The 23,574-nt window shown below is 42.8% G+C and overlaps 1 protein-coding gene across 3 annotated transcripts in view; it reads left to right on the top strand.

Annotated features, from left to right (window-relative positions):
• The window catches only part of KIAA2026 (KIAA2026 ortholog), a 335,679-nt gene that overhangs the window by 276,385 nt on the left and 35,720 nt on the right, over nucleotides 1-23,574 (top strand). For 2 of the 3 annotated variants that reach the window (XM_029613945.1, XM_029613954.1), the window contains exons 6-7: nucleotides 2,100-2,215; nucleotides 3,602-3,783. In XM_029613945.1, coding sequence (XP_029469805.1) covers nucleotides 2,100-2,215; nucleotides 3,602-3,783 — 298 coding nt within the window. Of the gene's footprint in view, nucleotides 1-2,099; nucleotides 2,216-3,248; nucleotides 3,312-3,601; nucleotides 3,784-23,574 lie in introns of those variants that run through there. The other variant, XM_029613962.1, reaches the window with a different exon arrangement.

Here is a 23,574-nt window from a genome sequence, read left to right as displayed (position 1 = left end):
TTTGAAATTCTAATCATTGATCATAGGAGAAATATTTTTGAGAATTATTTTCAAATTGCAAGTTAAAAACTTAATTTGAGAAGACAGTCCTGATAATCCAAATTCTTTTCTCTAAAGATGGTGCTGAAATGAAATTACCTTTTTGAAGGTTACATCTCCCCGGATACCAATTCTGTCTGGTATCCTTAAAGTCTATAAGAGCCTTTATGATCCTCCATGCAGACTGATAGTATCAGCCAATAGATCGATTTTGGAATCTCTGGCATCCTTTTTGGATATATTTTTGTGACCGCAATCAAAGCCTCAAGATCGTACCTACAGGATGCATCACTCACATGTATTTTCATCAGGATCTTTTTTGGTCAGCCTGGATGTGGAATCCCTATATACGAATGTTTTGTCTACTTTACATCTGATTTGAGACTGTTTTGGATGGGTGCATGCCGCCCCAGCAGGTACCCACTAGTTTTTTTGACTGAATTGGCAGAGTTGGTCTTGTGTGAGAACTATTTTGTTTGACATTCAATATTATCATCAGATCCATGAGGTAGCCATGGGGTCTCCTGCTGCTCCAGGCATAGGGCCGGATTTTAAATGTCCTGTGCGCCGGCGCACCTATTTTGCATAGGCCGCCGGCGTGCGCAGAGCCCCGGGACGTTCTGAGAGATTAAATCTGTTGGGCAGACATCTGCAGACATTCTGACATGTATATTGAAATTCACAAATCGGGCACATGAAGTGAGATCAATTATTCAACGACATTGGCCTGTTTTATCTTTGCATTCTGTTTTTCAACAACCACCCAGGTTTGCATTTAGCAGAGGACGCAATTTGAAAGACATGGTCAGTGCTGTAACATCTTTGGACCCAATGCATTCTGTCGACCCAGTTGGTCCCTTTCAGTGCGGCCATTGCAATTATGTGTACACTAACAATGTTTGGATCCAACTGGTAACCAACGTAGAGATTACCCGACATTTTTAATGTCTGCAGTACCAAGAATGTGATTTGTCATTCAATGCACATGACCACTTATTTATATAAGAAAACCTAGCAGCAGTGTCTGTGTGAGGCTGAGGGAACAATGTAGTAAAATTAAGTGTCAAACACTCAACGTCCCAATGGTACAACACTGCATACAACACCAGCATGGATTTTAGCACCTCAAATGGACTGTTTTACAGGTGGTTCAGGTCCCACCTAGAGGGGGAGTTATTCCACTTTTCTGTTACCAGGAGCAAAAATGTATTTTTGATTTGGACTCCATGACACCTAATGGTCTGAATGAACACATCAACTGATATAGTTTAATAAAATTTCAGTTTTATTTAGGACTCTTGTTGTTTTGTTTAGTAACATTCAATCACGCTTTTTCCGGAACAGCATGAGATGACTGACAGTGTTAACTCCAGTTCCTGCTACTTCTACTTTTCAAACCAGCATAATCTGGTATCTTGCTGATTTCAGCCAGTCAGTAACACTGTTATCATTGAAGACGCCTGAGAATGAAAATAGTGTAGTTGCAAAATATCTACTAAGTACCAGCAAATGATTTTTTATCTGTCTGAAAGTAAATATGATTGTTGTTTGTTTCCCTCATCTTAATATTTTTGTCTATTGAAACATAGGTGAATTTACTATTGCACTATTATAGATTTGTTTTTATAGATGATATATATTAACGATGTATGGACCACAATGTTACTGTTTAAATAGCTCCTGAAAGAAAGATTCCACAAAACATCGACTGTTGGTCATTGATCACTAATGAAGACCGTTATCTAATATTTTTACTTGTCTTTCAAAAAAAAATTTTCTAAAAAATTACCAGAAGTCCCCACATATGATTGATAAGACCAAGTGTTCCATGCAATGCAGGGCACACTGACTGGCTTGCTGATTTCATTGGGGACTTTGTGTTAAATGTTACTAATGGCAGGACTATGTGTGATACATTTGGATTTTGTTTCCCTGTGTGTTGGCAATATTCTATTAGGTGATAAGTGGTAGCACAGTATTCCCACTGAAGAAAAGTTATATCAAGTCTGTATTGAATACAGGTATAGGTCTTTGTTGCCTAAATATTGTTCATATTGCAGGGTAAGTGGTACTTTCGGAGGCAAGCAGTAAAGGAGTTGCATAGTACCTTGATACGACTGCTAAATGAATTGTTGCCTTGGGAAATAAAGCTGATGAAGGCTTTTCAAAGAAACAGGTAATTAATTAGCTGAGCATTTTGGATAGTAGTTTAAAAAAGTTTTTTAGAATGTATATTTTGTATTGCAAAGTAGCCCAGTAAACTGCTGTACTACCTATCCTGCTCAATTTCACCTGATCTGTTTCTTGATTCTGTTTATCCCTCTGTTCCTATTTCTAGGACTGCTTTCTTTTTGTCTGCAGAAGTTTTATTTCTTAAATTTTAACTAACATTTTTAGAATAAAAGATTGACTTGTGACTCCTGATTTTTAAACCTATTCTCCCTGAAGTGGTTTTTGAGCTGTTGATACTGTATCTTTATGCATATTGCAGGTATGCTAGCACATTTTTTGATGACATATAAACATGATCATTAATGCCTAGAGAGGGGGAAGAGGGAGCCTCAAACCATTGTACAGTGTTGTCACCTAGTGGCACGGACTCTGGATACACGCAGTCAGTGTACAGCAAGGGGCTATCTTATGTTGGCCTTGGCCAAGGATTTCCTGAGGGAGAAGTTAAAAAAAAAAATGGGAAAACCACTTGGATAGCTGCATTTGGAGGCTCATGGTGCCATAGGCCAATAGAGGCTGGTTCCAATTAAACTGGAAGCCGAAAGGAGCAGGAAGATGCTCTCTTGTCAAAGAAAAAAAAAAAAGTTGACCATTGACCTAAGAAGAAAAGAATTGTTTTCAGTGATGTGGCTGTTTGTGATATGGATAGCTCAGATGCAAGCATTCATTTATTTACTTTCAGTTGTACATTTTTCCTTATCTGCATTTTATATTTGTTGGCTATGGACTCCTGTTTGGTGTTCTTATCAATAACACCTAAATAGAACCATGTTTGAAAGCAGCAGATCATCCTCTGCACTCAAAATAGGTTTTAATTAGGTGGTGGTCAGCATTCTGATCAGGAGCTCATAATCACCTATAGAATATAAATTTAAAAAATAATAATTTAAAGTGAAAGAAATCAATGTTGTATTACCAATAATTATTTCACATGCAGCCACAAGACTGAAAAGAAATTCTCTCTTGTTCTGTTTTAGGTTAATGATCACGTTTAATACAGAGACATCCTGATTTACTTAGCTATCTAGAGGTGGGAGTGGGTAAGTAGGAAGAGCTCTCAAAAGCTTTCAGCTAATGTTTTGCCATAAGAATGAAACTGAATTCTGAGATGTGGATTTGATTGATTCTGTTTGTAATAACTAATAGAATAGTTATATAGGACATTTTTATACAGCTTTAAGTAGCCTGACACAATGATATTATTAAAACTAGCCTGATAGTGGCAATGAGATTGAATAATTTTAAATACATTCAAAATGAAAAGTGAGTACATTGATTTCTTTAACAAAAGGACAGAGTATAAGTCATTCGCTTTTCTATTATATTAAAGAGCCCGAATGAAGAAGGACTATGATGATTTCAAAAGACAGCCGGACCATGATAACTTTGCTACAGAAGAGTGGAATAATGAAGATGCTGAAGGCACTTTCAGGAAAGAATCTCCCAGTGCAGAAACCAACACATTTCTGGATTCTTCAGAGCACCCACATATTTTAAAGAACGACCATCCAGGTAAGTATTTTATTTGCAAAATTAAAAATAAAATGATAATTTCAAAACAAAAACAGAGGTTGCTGGTTGAAGGATAGGGTCAAGGAGGAACGTGTTGTAGTTGCCATTTCCCCACACATCATCAGGGTGAACTAGGAAATCCTACAAAAGGCATTGCACAGTAGCATGCCCCTAGGAAGAAGTTTCACCAGATTCCACACATTTTTGGAAGCTCTTTGGGATGGGAAAGAAAAGAAAGGGGGAGCACTCAAATTTATCCATCACAATGGGTTCCTCCTTTTCTTATCAGCCGACCTTGGAGAAGTTGTGTGCACAAAGTATGTCAGGGCAAATTGAACTAGGAGGTTCCAACTCCAAGATGAGACTAGTCTCATTGAGCCTTGCTAGGCCCACTCCCCCACTGGTTCTTGGTTTGGCAGCCAAAGGAACGACTACCAAGAGTGAAGGGGTTTGTTCTACCTCAGTTTCACCTGGGGTTCAGGAGTTTCCTGTTACTGGAGAGGCTTCTTTGTTTAGCTCCCCAGGATATCCAGCTGGTCTGTGCTTGTCATCAACAGAGCTAGCAGTAATAACATTAGAAACTCTGAGGGCTGTCATTGCTAAACTTTCAAAAGGGAAACTTTGATAAAATGAGAAAAATTGTTAGAAAAAAACTGAAAGGAGCAGCTACAAAAGTAAAAAATGTCCAAGAGGCGTGGTGGTCATTGTTAAAAAATACCATTCTAGAAGCACAGTCCAGATGTATTCCACACATTAAGAAAGGTGGAAAGAAGGCAAAACGATTACCGGCATGGTTAAAAGGGGAGGTGAAAGAAGCTATTTTAGCCAAAAGATCTTCATTCAAAAATTGGAAGAAGGATCCAACAGCAGAAAATAGGATAAAGCATAAACATTGGCAAGTTAAATGTAAGACATTGATAAGACAGGCTAAGAGAGAATTTGAAAAGAAGTTGGCTGTAGAGGCAAAAACTCACAGTAAAAACTTTTTTAAATATATCCGAAGCAGAAAGCCTGTGAGGGAGTCAGTTGGACCATTAGATGATCGTGGGGTTAAAGGGGCACTTAGAGAAGATAAGGCCATCGCGGAAAGATTAAATGATTTCTTTGCTTCGGTGTTTACTGAAGAGGATGTTGGGGAGGTACCCGTAATGGAGAAGGTTTTCATGGGTAATGATTCAGATGGACTGAATCAAATCACTGTGAACCTAGAAGATGTGGTAGGCCTGATTGACAAACTGAAGAGTAGTAAATCACCTGGACCGGATGGTATACACCCCAGAGTTCTGAAGGAACTAAAAAATGAAATTTCAGACCTATTAGTAAAAATGTGTAACTTATCATTAAAATCATCCATTGTACCTGAAGACTGGAGGATAGCAAATGTAACCCCAATATTTAAAAAGGGCTCCAGGGGCAATCCGGGAAACTACAGACCGGTTAGCCTGACTTCAGTGCCAGGAAAAATAGTGGAAAGTGTTCTAAACATCAAAATCACAGAACATATAGAAAGACATGGTTTAATGGAACAAAGTCAGCATGGCTTTACCCAGGGCAAGTCTTGCCTCACAAATCTGCTTCACTTTTTTGAAGGAGTTAATAAACATGTTCTAGGAAAAAAGTAAAAAGTCATGGGATAGGTGGCAATGTCCTTTCGTGGATTGCAAACTGGCTAAAAGACAGGAAACAGAGAGTAGGATTAAATGGGCAATTTTCTCAGTGGAAGGGAGTGGAAAGTGGAGTGCCTCAGGGATCTGTATTGGGACCCTTACTTTTCAATATATTTATAAATGATTTGGAAAGAAATACGACGAGTGAGATAATCAAATTTGCAGATGACACAAAATTGTTCAGAGTAGTTAAATCACAAGCAGATTGTGATCAATTGCAGGAAGACCTTGTGAGACTGGAAAATTGGGCATCCAAATGGCAGATGAAATTTAATGTGAATAAGTGCAAGGTGATGCATATAGGGAAAAATAACCCATGCTATAATTACACAATGTTGGGTTCCATATTAGGTGCTACAACCCAAGAAAGAGATCTAGGTGTCATAGTGGATAACACATTGAAATCGTCAGTACAGTGTGCTGCGGCAGTCAAAAAAGCAAACAGAATGTTGGGAATTATTAGAAAGGGAATGGTGAATAAAACGGAAAATGTCATAATGCCTCTGTATCACTCCATGGTGAGACCGCACCTTGAATACTGTGTACAATTCTGGTCGCCGCATCTCAAAAAAGATATAATTGCGATGGAGAAGGTACAGAGTAGGGCTACCAAAATGATAAGGGGAATGGAACAACTCCCCTATGAGGAAAGACTAAAGAGGTTAGGACTTTTCAGCTTGGAGAAGAGACGACTGAGGGGGGGATATGATAGAGGTGTTTAAAATCATGAGAGGTCTAGAACGGGTAGATGTGAATCGGTTATTTACTCTTTCGGATAGAAGGAAGACTAGGGGGCACTCCATGAAGTTAGCATGGGGCACATTTAAAACTAATCGGAGAAAGTTCTTTTTTACTCAACGCACAATTAAACTCTGGAATTTGTTGCCAGAGGATGTGGTTAGTGCAGTTAGTATAGCTGTGTTTAAAAAAGGATTGGATAAGTTCTTGGAGGAGAAGTCCATTACCTGCTATTAAGTTCACTTAGAGAATAGCCACTGCTATTAGCAATGGTTACATGGAATAGACTTAGTTTTTGGGTACTTGCCAGGTTCTTATGGCCTGGATTGGCCACTGTTGGAAAACAGGATGCTGGGCTTGATGGACCCTTGGTCTGACCCAGTATGGCATTTTCTTATTTTCTTATGTTCTTAAACTGGATCAATCAGTTTCTACTGGATTGGACTCCTTGGCTTCTACTTTACAAAATGTTTACATAAGAACATAAGAAATTGCCATACTGGGTCAAATCAAGGGTCCATCAAGCCCAGAATCCTGTTTCCAACAGTGGCCAATCCAGGCTACAAGTACCTGGCAAGTACCCAAACACTAAGTAGATCCCATGCTACTGATGCCAATAATAGCAGTGGCTAATTCCCTAAGCCAGCTTGATTAATAGTAGTTAATGGACTTCTCAAAGAATGTATCCAAACCTTTTTTAAACCCAGCAATACTAACTGCACTAACCACATCCTCTTTGAATAAGCATACTCAGAAAATTATGACATTATCTAATAACGTGGAAGATTTAGAAATTAATTATTAAAAGTCTCAAGAATTTGTAGTTGCTAATATTAAAGACTTTCTATCTAAACATCGGAAGTTGGAGAATATGGGTAGCCATATTAGGAGGTATAATCTTAGGTTTCTCAGTTTTCATAAAAGTTCTATGATTTCGCCGTTGGAGATGGCTGAGGAAATTTTATTTAGACTTCCTAAAGGTCTCCAAGGAAGTTAATCCTGATTTTTGCAAAAGTGTTTCTTTTACCTTCCTAATAGATTAAATATTCAAGGGATGTGAATCAGCAACCCCTAAATGCTGTAGTGGACATTTCAGGTTTTCTGGAGCAATCCAGTATAGAAAATTTAGAGCAATCTACTTTTAGTTACTTTTGCTAAGGAGAGAAGGACAAATATTGGACAATGAACCTTTTATTCCCGAGTATGTAATAATTCTTTTTTGGGTCAAAATATTTCTCTTTTTCCAGATGTAACGAGAAACCTTTTTTTTCTTTAAAAAAAAAATCTAGGGCCCTGGCCCTCGGTGCAACATTAATCTTACATTTTCATGTATATGTATAGTTAAGTTCTCAGAGGGCAAGCAGGATGGTAGTCCTCACATGTGGGTGACATCATCCAATGGAGCCCGGCACGGAAAACTTTTGTCAAAGTTTCTAGAAGCTTTGACCGGTACGCTGAGCATGCCCAGCAAGCCACTATCCGCACATCCATGTGTGGTCCCCCTTCAGTCTCTCTTTTTTGTGCAGTTGCCTCACGGTTAATGGAGCTCCGCTTATTCTTTTTTTTTTCTTGCAAATGTCGAATATTTTTTCTCGTCCCATCATCAGGTCCCCCTTCGTGGTTGGTGCCTCCTTGGCTCAGTAGGCTCAAAATCTTTTTTCTGCTTCTTCGCAGTCTATTCCCTACATCCCGCTTCCTGGTGGCTGCCGGTCAGCGGCCGCACGTCATATTTTTATGGCGTCATCCGGCATTTGTCTGTGCCACCTGGGCCCGTGGACCATGTCCTTCATGGATCCACATGAGGTTTGTATCCTCTGCCTGGGGGCTTTGCACGATGTCAGAGGGTGTCAGCTATGTGACCAGATGATCCTCCAAAGGCCGTCACGTGCACCTTGACAAGATGGAGAAACTTTTCGGTTCTAAAACGTCCGCTGCCTCCACACCTGCATCAGTCATCGATGCCGGGGGGTCAAGGGGAGCCCCTTGATACGCTCCCTCTCGCTACTCCTCTTCCTGCATCTTCATAAGATCGAAGAAACGATGATCGGTCCTCCATGATCTCATCAGTTTCCATGACATCGGGATCCTCTGCACCAGGGAAAGTCCGGGCTGAGCACCATGGAAGATCCCGCAAGCATTGACATTGGTCACTGTCTGCGCATGGCTCCGGGTCCGGTGCAGTACCAGCGGCTGCTGTACCACCATTGAAGTGACCCTGTGCCTCGGAGGCCCCATCCTCCGAGGTACCCAGGAGTCCCAGGCGTTCCCCGCCGATATTGGTGCTGGGTACCCTGCCTCCTTGGAAAACGGAGGAAGAGCCGATAGCGCCTCGTCCTCCTCCCTCAGTCCTGGCCTCACCAGACTTTCAGGAGGAGTTGGACTTCAGAGTACAGACTGCAGTGCTCAGAGCTCTGTGGAGCATTAAGCAGCCCCCGCCACCGGTCCCCATGCCGGTGCTGGAGCCTTCACAGTCTATTCTGACACCTCTGCCTGAGCGTCTGGACGTCCTAGGCACCCTCCTGACGCAACCGGTGCTCAAGGGACCTTCGTTTCCCCAGCAGCTACCGATGCCTCCCTCAGGAACGATCTCTATCATTGGATCCTCTGAGGAGGAAGACGTGGCTGGTGCTGCGTTCCCAAGGCCTCTGTTCCCCGAGCCTTTGCCCAGGCCCTCTGGCCTCCCGCGGCCCTCTGTCCCCACCCATTGCCGAGGGAACCCACAGTGCCGTCAGAGCCCAGGGCTAGGATCCTTCACAGGCCTTGCTCGTGCCAGCCCCGTGAGGGCCTTAGTGAGGAAGACTGCCCTTATACCCATGGGGGGACGATTCCTCGGAATCTTAATCCGAATTCTTGGACGATCCCCTCTCCAAGCCTTCCGCACCGGAGGAAAGGCGTCTATCTCCCCCAGAGGATCTCTCCTTTGCGGGGTTCATTAGGGCCATGGCCGAGGCTATTCCCTTTCAACTTCTTATGGAGAAGGATGTGCAGCATAAGATGCTGGAAGTGCTCCAGTTTGACGTTCCCAAGGAAATCGGGTCGGTTCCCATCCACATCTTATGTGGGAACACCCGATCTCCATATTTCCAGTCAATAGGAAGGCAGATGCCACCTATCTGGTACAGCAGGTCTTGAGGCGGCATCTCCCACACCAGTCATTGGTAATGGAATCTGCTTCCAATTGAACAAAGAATACAATATAAAGCACTTTGTATAATCCATAAACTAATCCACGATGATAAAGCCGACTGGCTTAACACAGCACTGCGCGTGCATGTACCACAAAGAAACCTGAGATCTGCAAATAAAGCTCTACTAACTGTCCCCTCTGTCAAATCAGCACATCTCACGCAAGTAAGGGAAAGAGCACTGTCACTGGCTGGTCCTGTACTCTGGAATACCATGCCACTCGAAATAAGACTACAGACAAATTTGAAATTATTCAAAACTAATCTGAAAACCTGGCTTTTTAAACAAGCATTTTATAAAGATAAAGAAAAGGAGAAAAATAGTTGAGCGATAAGGATGCACCAAGCTAGAAGTTTTTAGTAACCTACATAAGCATATTAATGTTAAAATCAAACTGCCTAATTTTGTTCCTAACAATCAGGTTTAACTTACACACCTAGTTTATTATTTTAAATTGTTACCGTACTGTGATGGCACATGAGTAATTTGTAATCTATACCCACCCATATTTCCCTTTATCGTGACCTTCTGTAAACCGTTGTGATGGTATTTAACTTAACGATGGTATAGAAAATGTTTTAAATAAATAAAAACGCCAAGCGCTTCCCTACCCATGCCTCTGCCCCTCTGGGGTGGGAACATAGGGAGCTTGATGCTCTGGGCAGAAAAGTCTTTCAGGGCGCTATGCTCATCGCCCATACTGCCACCTACTAGTTGTATATGGCTATACAATATAACCGGAACATGTGGAAACGGGTCCAGGACTTCGAAGAGAGCTTGCCACAGCAGGAGTCACTCTCTGCTATTATACTGCAAGGTTTAGTGGCTGGCAAGCATGAGGTGAGGTCCACCTATGATGTCTTTGAGACTGCGTCCCAAGTAGTTGCTTGGGACTCCCATAGAATGGCCTGGCTCCAGGATTCTGACCTATGCCCAGAGGTGCAGGAGAAACTGGCTGACCTTCCATGCACAGGTGATAACCTTTTTGGGGACAAGGTCTGGGATTCGGTGACTCAGTTGAAGGACCACTACAAAACCCTCCAAAAGCTCTCCACTAGCGCTTCGGATGCTCTTTCCTCTGTCAGGAAATTTTCCAGGCCAAGTTCCAGGAAGTCCTTTTACAGGCTGAGGAAATATTACCCCCCATGCTCTTGGGCTCGCACACTGCGCACTAGCTCCAGGGGCCGCTCCCGTCAACAGCGGACACCCAGGCCTTAACCAGCGCCCCAACAAGCCCCGGCCATGGGCTTTTGACTGGCGGTGAGGGAGCACAAGTCAGCCAAATGTACCCCTGGCACTGGATCCCCCCCAGTGGGAAGCAGGCTGATCGGCTTCGCCCACCACTGAGCGGCCATCACTTCAGTCCAATGGGTCCTTACCATAGTCCATCAGGGGTACCAGCTCAATTTCAGATGGCTCCCAGAGAACTCTCCCCCATGTCCATCGTGGGGTTCGTCCGCCCAGCAGGCTGTACTTCGGACAGAACTCTCCACCCTTCTCATAACAGGAACGGTTGAGCCCGTTCCTCTCCCTCAGCAGAGCCGGGGGTTCTATTCAAGGTATTCCCTAATTCTGAAGAGAAACGGAGGCTTGTGCCCTATTCTTGACCTCAAATTTCTCAAGAGAAAAGTTCAAGATGTTTTTTCTGGGCACTCTGATACCCCTCAAAAGAGGAGACTGGCTCTGCTCCCTCAATCTCAAGGAGGCTTACGCTCACATAGCTATCTTCCCCGGCCACAGAAAGTACCTCCGCTTCGTGGTGGGAAGGCTCACTACCAGTAAAAAGTGCTGCTGTTTGGGTTGGCCTCAACCCCTCATGTCTTCACAAAATGCCTAGTGGTGGTGGCTGCATACCTCAGGCATCGTGCGGTGCACATTTTCCCGTACCTGGACGACTGGTTGATTGAGTGACTCCTGCACAAGGGTGGTGAACGCTTTGGCACTGCCAGTGCAGACTCTGCAATCCTTGGGGTTTATAATCAACTACCCGAAGTCTCGCCTTTACCCGTCTCCTCAGCTGAACTTTATAGGAGCCAGGCTGGACAAGGCACAAGCAAAAGCGTTTCTGCCCCACAATCAGGCTCTTGCCCTCGCCTCGTTGGCAGCCTTCTTGTGCAGCAGCCAGCAGGTGACTGCCCGCCTTCTGCTCCGTTTATTGGGCCACATGGCAGCTTCTGTTCATGTTACCCCTCTCGCCCACTTGTGCATGCGGAGGGCACAATGGACCTTGCAGTCACAGTGGCAACAGGCCTCCCAGGACTTCGAGACCTATCTCTCAGTCACGGAATCTCTGAGGGCATCTCTATCCTGGTGGGAAGACCTCTCCAATTTGGAGCGGCTAATTCCCTTCCAGGCTGCCCCACCTCAAGTGGTCCTCACCACTGATGCCTCTCCTCAGAGCTGGGGAGCCCATGTAGACGGCCTCCACACGCAGGGTCTCTGGACCACTTTTAAAACCCACTGTCAAATAAACCTTTTGGAGCTTCAGGCGATCCGTTATGCCCTCTCAGTGTTCAGGGACAAGTCGTTGAGCAAGGAAGTCCTGATCCAGTCGGACAACCAAGTTGCAATGAGGTATATCAACAAATAGGGAGGCTCAGGATCATTCCCCCTCTGTCACAAGGCGGTACAGGTATGTATGGTCCTGAGTTCTGTCACAGGGGATGTCGCTGCAAGCGACGTACCTTCCTGGAACTCTAAATGTCCTGACGGACCATCTGAATCTCTCCTTTCAGCCACATGAGTGGTCCCTACATCCGGAGGTAGCAGCCAGAATTTTTCATCAGTGGGGAACCCCAGATATGGACCTCTTCGCCTCCCCGTACAACTACAAGGTGAGCAGCTTCTGCTCCCTGTCACCAGGGAGTGGACATCTGGCCTGCGAAGCCTTCTCCCTTCACTGGGGGAAGGGCCTGCTGTATGCATACCCTCCTCTCCCGCTCCTCTTGAAGACCCTGCTGAAGCTTCAACAGGACAGAGGGACCATGATCCTCATGGCGTCTTATTTGTCTTGACAGGTCTGGTTCCCTCTCCTTCGGGATCTCTCAATCAGGGACCCCATTCGGCTGGGACTGCACCCAATCTGATAACTCAGAAAGAGAGGGTACCCTGCACCATCTGAACCTTCGGGCGTTAGCCCTAACAGCGTGGATATTGAGCACCTAGTTCTTCAGCCCCTGGACCTCTCGGACGGTGTATCCCGGGTGCTGGTGGCTTCAAGAAAGTCTTCCACAGGAAGTCTTTTATAGTTTGAAATGGAAAAGATTATCCACCTTGTATGCGGGGTATGTCTTGGATCCATTCACATTCCCCCTTCCCAAACTGTTGGACTACTTGTGGTACCTTTCCGAGTCTGGGCTTCAAACCAGCTCAGTCTGGCTCCATCTTAGCGCTGTTAATGCGTACCATCTGGGTGTCGCTGGCACAACCATATCAGTGCAGCCTTTAGTGGGTTGCTTTGAGGGGTCTGCTCCAGTTGAAGCCCCCTCTTCGGCCTCCTGTTGCATCCTGGGACCTCAACATTGTCCTGGCTCAGCTCCTTTGAGCCGTTGCACTCCTGTGACCCAAAGTTCCTCACCTAGAAAGCTATATTCCTAGTAGCGATTACTTCGGCTTATAGAGTCAGTGAGCTTCAGGCCTTGATTATGTACCCACCATACACGAGGTTTTTTCATGATTGTGTGGTCTTGCGCACACACCCTAAGTTGCTGCCTAAGGTGGTGACTGATTTCCTATCAATCAGTCCATTGTTTTACCCACCTTCTTTCCCAAACCTCATTCCTATCCAGGGGAACGGGCTCTTCACAATTTGGACTGCAAGAGGGCCTTGGCTTTTTATTTAGAGCACACAGCAGTCCTCTCAGCTCTTTGTAGCCTTTAATACCAATCGACTGGGAGTGGCGGTGGGTAAACAGACTGTCCAACTGGCTGGCGGATTGCATCGCCTTCTCCTATGCGCAAGCGGGCCTTCAGCTGACAGGCTGCATCAAACTCACTCTGTGTGGGCCATGGAGACAAATATGGCTCATCTGCAAGCGGTTCCCGTCAAAATTTGCCGTGCAGCAACGTGGAGTTCCCTTCACATGTTTGCGGCACACTACTGCTTAGACAAAGATGGTGGACAGGAAAGTGCCTTTGGCCTGTCCATCCTACACAATCTCTTCCAGACCTGAACCCAACTCTTCCTGCCTAGTACCCCTGCTTAGAGCCAGTCAGTCCCCTCCCGACCAACAGCACAGCAGTTGTTGTGCCCGTTGGCACTTTGGTAACTGTTGGTCTCACCTGCTGCCAGGGACAGCCTGGAGCTTGGTATTCACCCACATGTGAATATTACCATCCTGCTTGTCCTAGGAGAAAGCGTAGTTGCTTACCTGTAACAGGTATTCTCCTAGGACAGCAGTAGGTTAGTCCTCAGGAATTCCACCTGCCACCCTCGGAGTTGGGTTCTCCTTCTGATTTGCTTTAATTTTTCGCTCGATTGTTTTTTTATCTATGTTGAGACTGAAGGGGACGCGCGGATAGTGGCATGCTGGGCATGCTCAGTGTGCTGGTCAAAGCTTCTAGAAACTTTGACAAACGTTTTCCTTGCTGGGCTCCATCGGATGATGTCACCCACATGTGAGGACTAACATCCCATTGTCCTAGGAGAACACCTGTTACAGGTAAGCTACTGCGCTTTTCAAGGAGTCAAATATATATTTTTTGAACCAGTTAAGTTAGAGAATTTTTTTGACAAAGTAGATCTGTTAACACGTGCTTTTGGGAATGAGGTTCCATGAAGTTTAGGAGTTTTAATGGGCCAGTTGTAATGATATACATTTCCTTTATTGTTTTCTTCAAAATCCTCCACATTTATGGGATATAGTGAATGGTTGTAATTATTTCTTTGTTTGTCTTGCTTATTTATGGCTATAAGAAAAGCTTGGTATAATATTAAGTCTTACTTGTATTAATGATTTGGAAATTAATAAAGAAAATTGAAAAAAAGAAGAGGGTCATCAAGGAGATAATAAGCAGAATATCCTGGCTAGAACAGAAGAAAACATTCAGGAATTGTAAACTTTTTTGTGATTGTTGAGATCCTAAAGCAACTAAAATAGCTGGTAGAGTAGTTGTGAGATATATACTATGTTTCACAGCAGCAAATAACTGATCTAACTACTTTTCTCAGAGGACAAGTAGAAATTGAAGTCCTCAAGGTGGGTGATGGCATCCAATGAAGCTTGGTTTGGTGAAGTTTTCTTTATAGCTTCTAGAAGCATTGGCATGATTTTCTGAATATGTGAGTTATGTCTCAAGTCGTGGACATCATGTGAGGCCCCCGTTCAGTTCCTTTTTTTCTATAAACCCTAATGGTCACATAGTTTTTCTTTTCTATTTATCTGAAGAGAATTGCCTTAACATTTGTTAGGCTACCTAGGCAGATAAATAGGGACTTATCTGGCTAAGTGGCAGCCATTGAATATCCAGCTATGTTAAGCAGCCGCCACTTAGCCGGATAAGTATTTATCTGGCTAAGAAGATAGCCAGATATCTAGGGGGCAGACAATGGGCGGATCAAGGCAAGGAAACTTATCCGGTTATCTTAACCGCCTAAGTGCCTATATTCAGCATTATCCAGTTAAGTTAACTGAATAAGTTATACCTACTCAATAGCAGCTCTAAAGTTATCCAGATAGAACTTATCCGGTTAACTAGAACTTATCCAGTTATACTGAGCAGCATAGCCGTGTTACTGAATATCCCTTCTAAGTTATCTGGATAAGTTATATCCAGGTAACTTAGATAACTGAATATCTTTGAGTACTGGGCCCTGTGATTTTTTTTGGGTTTTTTTTTTTTAATCATGCCTAGATAGGATGGAGCAAGATGGAAGACGCAGAGTGAAATCACTCTGAGCACCTATTATTCTCTTGCTTTGATTATTTTGTCCTGTGGTGAAATGGTGTTCCAATCCAAAACATCCCCTTTGGCAGTGGGTCCTATTGAACACTTTGTAGTTTGAATGCAAGAGGTGGACTTGGCCAGTTTCTTGCCAGTGGAGTTGTCAGCAGGGAAAGGAGAGCCAGGAATATTCCTGGCATTGATGACGACATTAGTCTTGATGTGAGGTTGCTACCATCTGGCCTGATGAAAAATCATGCTTAGGTAAGAATGTAGGCGCCACTGGATACTGCAAATTTGCTGAAGGAAGAGGGATTTCTCTTGCCTCATGCAGTATGCCGACTGTAGGAGCATTTTTAGGTTTCATTGGAGCTTCAACTGGTGCTGGTGAGATGATGGTAGAACAAGGAGCTTCTGTTTTTTGGAGAAACTGTAGGGGAGCCTAGCTTAGAGGTGCTATTGGAGGGTCAGCATGTGGAATCAAATTCTATGGACTTTTATCCTTGATTTTTTCTGCTGTGACTTCGGTTAAACCATAAGTAATTTGGGAAATTTGAGATGCTATTGCTGAACTTGAAGTCCTTTTCCTTTCAAATGAAGGAATTGTTTAATTGCAAGATTTCATGGAAAAATTGGTCATATTGGAGATTAATCTTGGAAACAAAATCAAAAGGAGTGATTTACTTGAAAATAGTCTGAAGAAAATACAAGGGACAAAGAAGACTGCCTAATTAGAGATAATTTCTTGGTGCATGATAAGATTGAGACCTGAGAATAAGGTTAAGTGCTGTACTCTAAGATTTATTCAGTTTCCTAAAATATCTAATGCCACAACTATGAATTTGTTCAGGAGATATATGATGAAAGTGTTAGACTTTTGAGAAATCTTCCCCCCTCCCACAATTTCTAGAGTTCATTTCTTGTCCCCTTCTAAATTTAAAAAAAAAAAAAATGAAAGAAGCAATGGATCATAATCAAAGTTCTTAGCCATCTGTTGATTTTTCTTGAGTGGGGAGGGGAGATGAGAAACTGATTTCTGCTACATAACATAGAATGACGGCAGAAAAAGCCAAATGACCCATCCAGTCTGCCCAGCAAACTCCCACACTTATTTTCCCATACTTATCTGTTTCACTGACCACCAAGTTCAGGACCCTTGTTGGTAACTGTTTGATTCGAATTTCCTGCCACCCCCTGCCATTGATGCAGAGAATATTGTTGGAGTTGCATCAAAAGTGAAGCATAAGGCTTAATGGTTAAGGGTAGTAACCGACGCATCAAACAAGTTACTCCGATGCTTGTTTACACAAACTGCATAGATCAGTGCCTTGTTGGATGTTGTCTGAATGTAAATCCTCTTTTCCACATTTCCCCCTGCCGTTGAAGCAGAGAGCAATGTTGGAGTTGCATTAACTGTGTGAAGGCTTATTGAGCAAGGGTAGTAATCACCAGGTATTAGTCACCATTCCAGCAAGCCACCCCCATGCCTCTTCTCTTCATTCCCATCCTCTAGCCTTTATGGATCCACAGTGTTTATCCCATGCCCCTTTGAAATCCTTCACAGTTTTAGTCTTCACCACTTCTTCTGGAAGGGCATTCCAGTTATCCACCACCATCTCCGTGAAAAAATACTTCCTGACATTGGTTCTGATTCTTCCTCCCTGGAGTTTCAAATCGTGACCCCTAGTTCTATTGATTTTTTTCCCAACGGAAAAGGTTTGTTGTTGACCATGGATCATTAAAACCTTTCAAGTATTTATTTATTTAAAATCTTTTCTATACCGTCGCTAAGTTATAAACCATCGCAACGGTTTACATGTAGGCACATATTTAATGTAAGTAAAAGTGTACTATAATACATTCTAACAGGTGCCGTCAAAGGTTCGGTTACAATATATCATTAGACAAAATAATTTTTAGAGAAGTGGGTCATGACCGAGTGTACTGAAAGTACTTTTACGGGTAAATTTATTATACATAGTGTTATCAATATGCTAGTTGTGATGTGGGGTTCATAGACTACTGTACTGTATTGTCATAAGTACTGTGTGTCGGTGTTTATCTGCTTATTCCTGAATAATTTCTATTCTCCCGTCTCCTTGTAAAATGCCTGTTTAAAAAGCCATGTTTTTAAACTTTTCTTAAATGCCTTGAGATCACTTTGTAATCTGATCTCTGGAGGCATTGTGTTCCAAATTGTGGGTCCTGCTAATGATAAGGCCCTTTCCCTCACTTGGGGTTAGTCTTGCTGTTTTAACTGAAAGGAAGGTTAGGAGTGCTTTATTTGCTGATCGAAGATTTCTGTGTGGGACGTGTACCCGTAATGCTGTGTTTAGCCAGTCTGATTTCTCATCATGAATTAGTTTATGGATGGTACATAGGGTTTTGTATTTAATTCTGTGTTCAATCGGTAACCAATGTAGTTCCGCTAGGGTTTCGGTTATGTGGTCCCTCCTCCTTTTTCCGGTTAGTATTCTAGCTGCTGTGTTCTGAAGTATTTGAAGTGGTCTTAACGTAGTATTTGGTAGTCCTAGCAGTACCTGAAAGTCTGTATCATATCACTCCTGCTCCTCCTCTCCTCCAGGGTATACATATTTAGGTTCTTCAATCTCTCCTCATAAGTCATTTTATGAAGACCATCCACCTTTTTGGTCGCCCTTCTCTGGACTGCCTCCATCCTGTCTCTGTCCTTTTGGAGATACAGTCTCCAGAACTGAACACAGTAATCCAGGTGAGGCCTCACTAAGGCCCTGTACAAGGGGATCATCACTTCCTTCCTCTTACTAGGTATTCCTCTCTCTATGCAGCCCAGCATTCTTCTGGCTTTAGCTATCGCCTTGTCACATTATTTCACCGACTTCAGGTCATTAGACATCATCACCCCAAGGTCTCTCTCCTGCTCCGTGCACATCAGCCCTTCACCCTCCATCAAATACAGTTCTTTTGGATTTCCACACACCCATATGCATGACTGCACTTCTTGGTATTGAATCTCAGCTGCCATATCTTCGATTACTCTTCCAGCTTCCTTAAATCCCGTCTCATTCTCTCCACTCCTTCTGGCGTGTCCACTCTGTTACAGATCTTAGTATCATCCGCAAAAAGACAAACCTTACCTTCTATCTCATTCGCAATGTCGCTCACAAAGATATTGAACAGGACCAGTCCCAACACCGATCCTTGCGGCACTCTGCTTACCACTGCTCTCTCTTCAGAGTAAGTTCCGTTTACCATCACACATTGTCTTCTGTCTGTCAACCAGTTTGCATCCAGGCCACCACCTTGGCACTCACTCCTAAGCTTCTCATTTTATTCACAAGCCTCCTGTGCGGGACCGTATCAAAAGCTTTGCTGAAATTGAAGTAGATGACATTGAGCGCTCTTCCTCGATCCAGTTCCCTAGTTACCCAATCAAAAAAGTCAATCTGGTCCAGCAATTCTTCTGACTGTAGATAGTTCACTATTCTTTCCTTCAGCAGCGACTTCATTACTTTTCCCACTAACGAGGTGAGGCTAACTGGGCTATAGTTTCTAGCCTCCCCTCTGCTACCACTCTTGTGAAGCGGGATCACCACCGCTCTTCTCCAATCACACAGCACCACTCCTGTTTCTAGGGATCTATTGAACAGTTCACGCAGCGGACCCGCCAGCACATCTCTGTGCTCCCTCAGTATCCTGGGATGAACCGCATCAGGCCCCATGGCTTTGTCCACTTTCAGTTTCCCCAGCTCTTCCCATACATTCTCTACTGTAAATGGAGTTCCATCTACTTTACTTCCCTCCAGTTTCTTGTTAACTAGCGATGGTCCTTCTCCAGGGTCCTCTTTAGTGAACACAGGACTGAAATATTCGTTTAATATTTCTGCCATTTCTTCGTCTCTCTCCACACATTAATCCTTTTCACCTTTCAATTTCACTATAACACTTTGGACTTTTCTCCTTTCTCTGATGTATCTGAAAAATATTTTATCACCTCGCTTTACCTCTATGGCAATCCTTTTTTCTGCTTGACTTTTTGTTTTCTTGATTACTTTCTTCGTCTCCCTTAGTTTCACCATATATTCTTCCTTGGAATCCTCCCTTTGGGATCCTTTATATTTCTTAAACGCTGTTCTTTTAGCTTTTATTTTATCCGCCACCTCCTTTGAGAACCAGATAGGTTTCATTTTTCTCTTGCTTTTCTTTACTTTTCTAACATATAGATTAGTTGCCTTGTTAATTGCTCCTTTTAGTTTGGCCCACTGTTGTTCCACATCTCTCATTTTCTCCCAGCCTTCTAGTTCTTCCTCCAGGTATTTCCCCATTTCAACAAAGTCCGTGTTTTTTAACTGAAAACTCGGGTCTTCGTGCGCCTTCTCCATATCCTATTTGTGATATGAAACCATACCGTTTGATCACTGGTGCTGAGGTGGGCACCCACCCAGATATTAGAGACATTATCTCTGTTAGTGAGCACTAAATCGAGTATAGCTCCTTCCCTCGTGGGTTCCATTACCATTTGTTTGAACAGAGCCCCTTATAAGGCATCCACTATCTCTCTACTACTGTTAGATTCTGCAGAAGGGATTCTCCAGTCTACATCCGGCAGATTAAAATCTCCAGCATTCACCACTTCTCCCTTCTTTCCCATCTTTTGGATATCTTCAACCAGATCTCTGTCAAGTTCTTCCATTTGATTTGGAGGCCTGTAAACCACTCCAATAAAAATGGATGCCCCATCTTTTTTTTAGGATGGCCCATAATGCTTCTTCTTTGCCACATCTTCCTTGCAGCTCAGATATTGTTTTTGACATAAAGGGCCACTCCTCCCCCTTTTCTGTTCTCTCTGTCCTTCTTTAACAAGTTATAGCCCAGTATGGCCGTATCCCAATCATGAGATTCCGTGAATCACGTCTCTGTGACAGCAACAATGTCCAAGTCCGCCTCCACCATTAGGGCTTGCAGATCTGGGATTTTATTGCCCAAACTACGAGCATTTGTACTCATAGCTTTCCAGCTTTTCTCATTCATGTTACTGTTTTTCTTGGACTCCGTTTGTGACTTATTTAGTTGACTTTTGTTATCCATTTCACCCTTTTCCATTGCATTTGTATTTGGGGGGTGACATTCTAATTTCCTTCTGCCATCCCTGGCATCTAGTTTAAATGCCTTATGACATAGGATTTTAATTTATCTCTTAGGATCCTTTTTCCTGCCACAGACAGATGTAATGAACTCACACAAAATAAATTATATAAGGCTTCCAATCCTCCTCATATACTATTAGCAATCACATCATATCCCAAAACAGGGAGGAATTATTTCAAAACGATATTATAAATTTAATTTTTGGGAAATCATATCAGAATAAATGTGCTCTCACAGTCGCCTGGCTCTTGCCTACATAGGGCTGCAACCAGTATCGTGTATATCGCACACAGTCACCTCATTTACTCTTTCCCATTTTTTGTTTTAAAACCCCATCACATTCTTAAAACCAATCCCAACACTTAAGTTTTCCAAATTTCTTTCACCAAATTTTTCAACACCTAAGTGTTCCAATTCTTTCACCCAATTTTTCAATATATTTATCACATTTCAATAGCACTACTAAGTCCTTATCTTTTCGCCGTTTTCTTCACTGCTCAGTAGGCTCGTTGTTTCACAGTGCCACTGCTAGCTGTTTCACAATGCCGCTGCTAACACACTCCCGTGCCTCCCAACATCGGCGATGTTTTGGCGGTCACACTCGCCTTCCTCAGGGGCTTGCTCCTATATGTGCAACACAATTATTCTCACTCATATATTTAAGGTTTTTCTTTTCAAAACTTAATGGCTCAAACAATGTTACTCACTTTCAGTATTCGGCCGCACCTGGCTCCTCTCACCGGCACTAATTCAAAGATAGCGCCTCACGCTCAATCCCTCCCCCTCCAACCTCTGACACTTTTAAACCAATCAGACTCCCCTATTCTCCTCCAATCCCCTTTCAGGAAAACACTGATCAATCTACTTCTCTGTTAAGTCCCTCCAGCTGAACCGTACCCAATTTAAATATCCACTTTTGTTCCTTCTGTAACAGCTTCAGATCGACATCGCCTCCCCATTGATCTTCTTTAACCGCTTCCAATACTGTACATCTCAAGTCCTCAAAACCATGACCCTTCTCAGTGCAATATTGTACCAATGGGGCTTCCATTCTTAGACGCTTTAAGGCACTTTTATGCTCTATAAGCCGTGTTTTCAATTTTCTCATCGTTTTTCCCACATACAGTAATTTACAAGTGCACCAGATCACATATATCACTTGTGTAGAGGCACAGGTAGTCCTCACAAACGGGACATAGCCTGTCAATTTTACAATTGGGATATTGATATTTGAATGCGCCACTGCACACACTGAGCATTCTTGACAAGGAAAATGACTGTATGTGTAAGCCATCTTTGGCAAAGAGATTTTATTGTTCCATACACGGCCCCAGCCCCCAGTATATCCAAAACTTTGTTCCTTACACCAGGATTTAAGCCATACATTGAAGTTAACATTGCTTGTTAATTTTGTTAGATCCATCTATAGTCTGGATCCTCTAATAAAGGATCAGGAGACCCAGGTTCTGAATTGCAAAATAAGATCATTCTCAGATATAGCAAAGACCATAGAGGGAAATGGAAACAGTTTCTTTTATTAAGGCCTAGAGTAGTTAAAATTGGGGGTTGTTTTTGGATAAGTTTTCCTTGTAATTGTCTAGTTAAGTGTCAGTCTGTTAAGAGATATTTTCTGTGATTCCCCTTTGCTGTTTTTCACAATAACAAGCCTCCCGCAGCTTCACCTTCTGCAGCTATTTTTTTCATTTACACCTTGTAGTCTCTGAATGGAAAATGTCTTGTATATCTGTGTTTTCCTAATTTCCTTTTGGTCTAATGGATATTGTTCCTTGTATTGTGAATCTTAACCCCTTATTATTGTTGTTTGGTTTAGTATTGAACATATATAATTTTCTTTGTGTTCTGTTCCAACTATGGATTTCTATCAGTTTTCTTTTTGTACAACAGATTTCTTGGTGTTAATTATTATAAGTTTAAAAATGATTAAAAAATAATTAGTATGTTTTCATTTTTGGAGCGTCACTGTTCACCTTATCTCACCCCTCGTACCTTCACTAGTTAGGCCTATGTTCGTTTTCAGATTTCATTGATTTTTTCCATAGCTGCCACGAACAGTGGTATCTGTATATCAGGTGGCATTGGGTCATTTATTTCCTTTTAATATCTCATTTGGTTTTGTCTTGGTATTTTTCAGCTGATATGCCAGAAAGAGATGAGGGCCATTGGCTTCAACAAGTGTGCCCCTATGCAGATGCATCATTTCTGTCACAGATCCCCATAATAGATGTGTTCTATACCTGGGGACAAACATATCATCTTGTGGTGCTCCACATATGGGAAGATGATCTTCAGAGGACATCATTCCCAATTATAGCCAATAGAAAAACTCTTTGCGGAAAGAAAGGTCAGCCCCATCTGCAAAGAAGGGCCCAGGAGCTGCAGCGGATGCTGTCGATACATTAACATCAAGGAAGCATTGATCTCCCTCTACTGAGTACCTATAGAGGCTAGGGAGATAGACCATTATGCTACTCTTCAAACCTTCTCCACAGTCACTCCTGGCCCACCCTGCACTTCTAGGAAGTGGTTGAGTTGGGTACCGAGAAGACCCTTCTGTCCTCTTAAGAACAGAGAGCACCCTCTTTTCTATTGGGGTCCAGATGAGGTTTTATGTAAACCGCTGGCCAGAATAAGCTCAGACACTTGGATTCTTGACATAATCAGAAATGAATACAGATTACATCGATTAGAACCCTGCCAAATTGCCTTCTGAGATGCTCCTAGTTTGATTCTCAGCATCAGGAACTGCTACAAAGGAGAATTCTTCTTCACTTAGAGGCCACTGTGGTCAAACCCCCTTCACCAGGGAAAAGAAAGTGGTGATTATCTCCATGAACAAGCAGGGTAAACAGTCACACAAGTGGGTGACGTAATCCAACAGTGCCAGCTTGGACATTGTGTGTGTGTGTCTCTCTCTCTCTCTCTCTCTCTCTCTCTCTCTCTCTCTCAAAGCTTAAAAAGATGTATTTCCGAGTATGCAATAATTTCTGCAATCCAGCTACATGGAAGTCTCTTCAGTCTTCTTTCTTCCACTGCAGTGATAGGATGCCTTTTCTCTAATTTTGGCATTTAGCTTCTCATTTATTTTTTTTTTCTCATTTATTTTTTTCATCTGTCTTTTCTGGATTTTAATTTTGAAGTTTCCCCGAGTCAATAAAAAAATGTAATTAGT

Source organism: Rhinatrema bivittatum, chromosome 1 (genome assembly GCF_901001135.1).
Source record: "Rhinatrema bivittatum chromosome 1, aRhiBiv1.1, whole genome shotgun sequence".
Classification (NCBI taxonomy): domain Eukaryota; kingdom Metazoa; phylum Chordata; class Amphibia; order Gymnophiona; family Rhinatrematidae; genus Rhinatrema; species Rhinatrema bivittatum.
This window is presented reverse-complemented; position numbering and strand designations above follow the sequence as displayed.